At 29.9% G+C, this 5,515-nt stretch overlaps 1 protein-coding gene across 1 annotated transcript; it reads left to right on the top strand.

The window, feature by feature from the left end:
• Positions 1–2,300: 2,300 nt before the first annotated feature.
• LOC109804978 (uncharacterized) lies at positions 2,301–4,649 on the top strand. Its single transcript, XM_020366905.3, has 4 exons — positions 2,301–2,456; positions 3,160–3,353; positions 3,457–3,520; positions 3,993–4,649. Exons 2-4 carry the CDS (start codon positions 3,193–3,195, stop codon positions 4,275–4,277), a joined length of 510 nt encoding a protein of 169 aa, XP_020222494.1. The 5' UTR covers positions 2,301–2,456; positions 3,160–3,192; the 3' UTR covers positions 4,278–4,649.
• The last annotated feature ends 866 nt before the right edge of the window (positions 4,650–5,515 follow it).

The following is a 5,515-nucleotide window of genomic DNA, read 5'->3' as shown; positions in this document are numbered from 1 at the left end:
TTGAATGAGCTCACAACTCTATTACCGTTACCAGATTTTAAAATTTAAATCATGGTAACTCCATGACAGATAAAACATTTCCAAAGCCATCGATATGAATAATACTGTAGTAATTAATAAGTTGTTTTAAAAAATATTAAATCCATGAAGAGCTTGGTACCGTTTCATACTCTATCAATTATCATTAAGATCACAATGGGGAAAATTGAATGTGATTGGACTCTTTCTCACACCACAATGTTGACTCAGATTAATTGTTTCTCACTTACTTTCACTGCTATAGGGATAGGAAAATGCTTTTCTTTAATTTGTTGAGTTATATTATATATGGTTCAAAAATATATGTAGGCAAGATAATCACCATATACCTACTCATAATCTAATCCAAGTTAAGTTTATGAGTAGACCTCTAATTTAGGTTAGCCCATTTAATTTGAATAAATACCCTTGAGAGTTTTAATTTTACTTTTAAATTTCTAGTAAATTTATCTTACAGATTTGAATTAATTCATCGTAAACACGTGGCACTGTAAGTTCCAACTTGTTTTTTTTTTTTTTTTTGAAACAGCAGTAAGTTCCAACTTGTGAATATATTGGAATTTCCTTTTAAAACTAATTGAAATTGAAATGAAGAGAAAGCCCTTAATCAATCCTTTTAAAAAAGACATGCATTGCCACCATACCACTCCTAAAAATATTTGGTCAAATAAATTATTTGTCATTCAAAAATTTAAATTATTGCCTTATTCATTCTCAAAGAATTTTATGACCAAATTATTCTTCAAAGATTTTTCATCAAAACTTTAGAAACTTATAATATTACCATATAAACTTTAAAGTTGTGGTAAGATGAAAGTGAAAAGAATAGAAATAAATAAGTGAGAAAAGAAAAGGAGTGAGAAATAAAATGAAATTTGAAGTTGTTTGGTATGATAAAAGTAAAAGAGAGATGAAGAAAAATTATCTTTTTATTAATTTATGTTAGATTAAATAAAAAGTTTAAATGATATAATAAATTAATTTACAATATGGCACTTTATAATTAAGTTATTTATTTAAATATTTTATTATTAAATAAGTAATTATAATCAATTATAAGAATGTTTAGAAAGTACTAAAATATATATGAGATCCATGTAATTTATTATGTGTTGAACATAATTGATTATATGGACTTCTAAAAAGCATCAAAATGCATGTCAATCTATGTAATCAATTATGTTCATCAAATAATTGATTACATAGTTAGGTCAAGGCTCCTGAAATTATGAAAAACATACCATAATCGATTCTAAATGCATACCTTGACATCACAAAGATATTATCACTTTTGGAACTCAAATTTTGCGTTACATAATGTGTTTGGTAGTCCATGTGATTCATGTTTTCTCAAGTTTTAACGTCTAAAATACTAAATTGATGGAGAAGTAAATATATGTTACTTTTGATTGATCCACATCTAACTTAAACCAATGTGAAACCAAACAAAGTTAAAGTCATATATATCATGTGAATATTTGCATATATATAATAAAAAGTCATTCATGCTGAATCAGTTAGACGCTTTTCATGGGGAAACAAATTTTCCCTAAAATTATGAGACTATTTTATGCACTTTCCTATAAAAAGTAGTATCACTCTCACATCTTTCTCCTCTTTTTTTTTTTTTTTTTCTTTTTTATTTGGAGGTAAATCTCTTCATATTGAATTTAACTTATTTTAAGAGTAAAATAATATTTCTGATTGCTATTTTATTTTAGTTTATAGACAAAAAAATTTGATACACCAAGATAAAATCCTTAAAAAAATTAGCAAAAGTGAAATCTATTAAAAAATTAAGAATATGAGAATCAAATATTTAATAAAAATCACATATATTTTTACATGAGTATCTCTAAAACAAATTCAAAATCATTGGCTAAATCAAAAGAAATTGTGCCGGTTGATCTATACATTTAATGATCATTTTTTTAAACCTAATTCTACATTTAAATTTTGAAAATTCAATATACGCTCCTAATTTTAAAATGATAAAAGAACACCTTTATTTTGAATAACATAATAATAGGTTGACGTGATGGTCTACCTTCACACAGCGAAAAATAATTTTTCTAATTAAAATTTTTGTATTCAATCTTTAATGCATGAAAAAACTTTCAAACCATAGTATGCTAGTGAGAATATGATAACATAAAAATTAACGTGATTTTAAGTGAAACGTGACAAGTTATTAGTGTAGTCTTAAATAATAGATGGCAAGTGCAAGAAGCATGCATATAGGGATATTGCATAACATAACATGGGTAAAACGTGGGAATGAAATGATAGAAACGACGTCGTGTGACCCCCCCAAACCGTACAACACGCATTTTCCGCTATAAATCGATTCCAGCTGCAAATGTTCCCTTCCTCTCCTTTCTCCTAGCTCCCACTTACGTTCATTTCTTCTCTCTCAGGTTTCTCTCTCTCTTCTCTCTCTAAAATGTTCTTTGTTCTAGATCTGAACATGTTCCAAACATCATAGTTTCTTCAAATTTTGGCATAGATGTCTCTTAGGTTTGGAATGTCAAACATAACATGTTTTTTGGGACAGATCTGCTACACGTTACTATGTTGTCTTTTTTTATTTTTTATGTTAAAAAATGTATTTTTTTAGGGTGGTGATTGGAGATTTATTATGAACTCTCCTTTTGGGTTCTGGGTCTTGATGCTTTTTGAAAACGGAGATATTGGTTTTTGTGGGTTAATTTGAACTAAAGGTTGGTTTTTTGAGAGGTGCTATCATGGGTTTGAAATCTTTTCATGGTTTGAGCTCAGATCTGTTGGTAATTTGTGAAAAATCTTGAACCCTTATCTGTTGGTTTTGGAAAATAGGAAAAGAGTGAAATGGGTCCCCCGCCCCCCCTAAAGTTTGGTGTTGAGGCTGAATGGATCTGTTTGCATATTGGGTTAGGATAGTTACAAATTTTAAGATCATGCTCTCAATTTCGTTGTAAATAATAATGTTATATATGTTTGTGTGTTTGACATTTTCTGGGTATAATTTTATTTGTATAGGTTAGAAGTGCTACAATTTTTGAGATCATGCTTTCAATTTCATTGTTAATAATGAAGTTATATGTATCTGTGTGTATTTCTGAGTATAATTTTGTTGTATAGGCGTTCTTCTGTGGAATAAAGGTGATTTTGAAGATGAACTGTTATGGTCTTCAGCAGAACGCCTTTGCAGCCTGTGAAGAGATGAGAAGCTCTGTGAATTTTGTTGATCAGAAGGAGCCTGTCATTTGCCCTAAGCCGCGCCGAGTTGGGGTTGTATCCAACATGCCTGTGAGGCATTTGAGATGGCATTTCAAGTAAGTGTTGGAATCCATTGCTTCCCTTTTGTGTTTTGATGACATTAATTTGTTTTTGAAGCCTTTGAAGGTCTGATCTGTTGTGTTTCATTTTTTCTTGTAGTCAACAGGCTGAGGGTTCTGATTCAAAAGCTGGGGCTGAGCTACTAGAGATTATGTTTAAGAAGGTAAGCTGTGGCCTTTTTACAATTTGTATAGTTTGTCAATTAGGATAGTCTTGGTTGGAATCCTAGTGATGTATGAATTTTTAGTGTGATGCATGCTTTGTTTATTTGGGTAGGGAACTTTTGATGTATTTGAATCAAAGGTTTTAGAAACTAGTTTCTACCATGATTTTGGCTGTGACGACAAGATTTTAGATTTTTCACAACCACATTTTGTCTGTTTCGGCTGTATTTGTCCACAATTTCCATTAATGTCAAGGATCGCGACAAATCCGCAACGGTAATTTAAAATCTTTGTTTGAAACTTTATAGAATGGTTTTGGGTTCAAAGGAATTTAATCTTATGATAGAACTTGGTTATTAGTGAGGGGTCTTCCTGATAAATTTCATAGATCATAGATTGGAATTTTGATATAATGAGTGTTCTTTGACTTCTATAGCTTTGATTTATGAATTGGCATGTTGATATGAACAGGAGAGTCAAGGGGAGGAATTTGCAAATCAGGTAGCTTCATCTCCTCCATATTTTTGCGGGTCTCCTCCCGTCCGAGCTGCAAATCCCTTGGTTCAGGATGCTCGATTTGGGGATGAGAAGCACTGTCCGGCGTCACCGTCAGGTTTGCTATCTCCAAGTTCAGCCTCACGTAAAGGAGGATGTGTTAGGATGAGTTTTGGACTTAAACCGGCTGCAGTTAGAGTAGAGGGATTCGATTGCCTCAACAGGGATCGCCAGAATTCTAGGATCCCTGCTGTTGCTTAAACTCCATTCAGAGAAGTGTACATAGAGGGATCTGAGTGTGACTGCTTATAAAAATATGACATGAATTAACTAGGAAGAATGAATATCTTTGAGTAGTTTGAGGGAAATGCTGAAGAAGCAAACCTTGTGTTCTTGAGAAGGTTTGATGTGTAAAGAGCATCTTCTTTTTGTAATATAAGGTTGGATCTGAGTGTCTTTCAATTTTTTCTTTTTATTTTAGGTCATCACCATGAGAATGTCGTGTATAGAGTTGGTGATTTTGGTTATCAATCTTGTAAATATGTTTAGCTTAAAAAGCATGCTTATTGTATTTAATGAAAAAATTAAAATGATATTTATAACGAGAAATGCCATTCCTACTCCCTTGTTCAAGTTTGTGGTATCAATTTTGTAGTTATTTTTGGTGTGAAATAGGCCATCATTGTGATTAGAGGGAGACTAAGAATGCTTTGTTTCAAGATCATTGATAATCATGTATCTTTTATATTAGTTTGATTTAATATAGGGAAAAATCATTTGTCTCTTTAAAACTTCTATCAAGTATTGCTTTTCCTATATGTACTAGAGGTTCTTTTGAACAAGGAGTGGCTTAAGGATGATTGTTTTTATTGGAAGCGTAGCGTTTGAGATTGTTATTTGTTATGTCTTTGCACAGTATGATTGTTTTCAAAGTGTTGCAAAGATTGTTGTCTCTTAATTTTACTTGTGCAGTGTTTTTCCTAGTTTTGAGCTTCTCTTTTCAAAAGTAACTTCTTTTAATCAGTAATTTTGTGTGCAAAATATACTTTTGGCATGACAGTTAAGTATTGATTTCTATTTAAGTAGACTTCATCTAAATAAGTGTAATGTTTTAATGAAACATTTATATATATGTATGATCAGAAATTATAGTTTGGTCAATATGTTTAAGAAATTTAAGTTTTTATATTTAATTTTATTGGCTCTTTTAATAAGTTCATATAAAAGCTTTAATTTTAAGTTTTTATTTATTTAAAAGTTATTTTTATTTGAGTATAATGATTATGTAAAATGTGAATAAATTTTTATAAAATGCAATAAATTTTGGATAAAGTTTGATACAATAAATTTCAAATCAAAATTAGAGTTTTATTTTGATAATATACATTCATATTTAATAAAAAAAATTATCATGCATGTATTTTAATTCTGATTAGAAAATAACATCAATAATATTTATAACATTGTATGTAAATTTTTTATTTGTAAATTTATTATGT

This window comes from Cajanus cajan, chromosome 2 (assembly GCF_000230855.2).
Source record: "Cajanus cajan strain Asha chromosome 2, NIPB_CcT2T_4, whole genome shotgun sequence".
Classification (NCBI taxonomy): Eukaryota; Viridiplantae; Streptophyta; class Magnoliopsida; order Fabales; family Fabaceae; genus Cajanus; species Cajanus cajan.
This window is presented reverse-complemented; position numbering and strand designations above follow the sequence as displayed.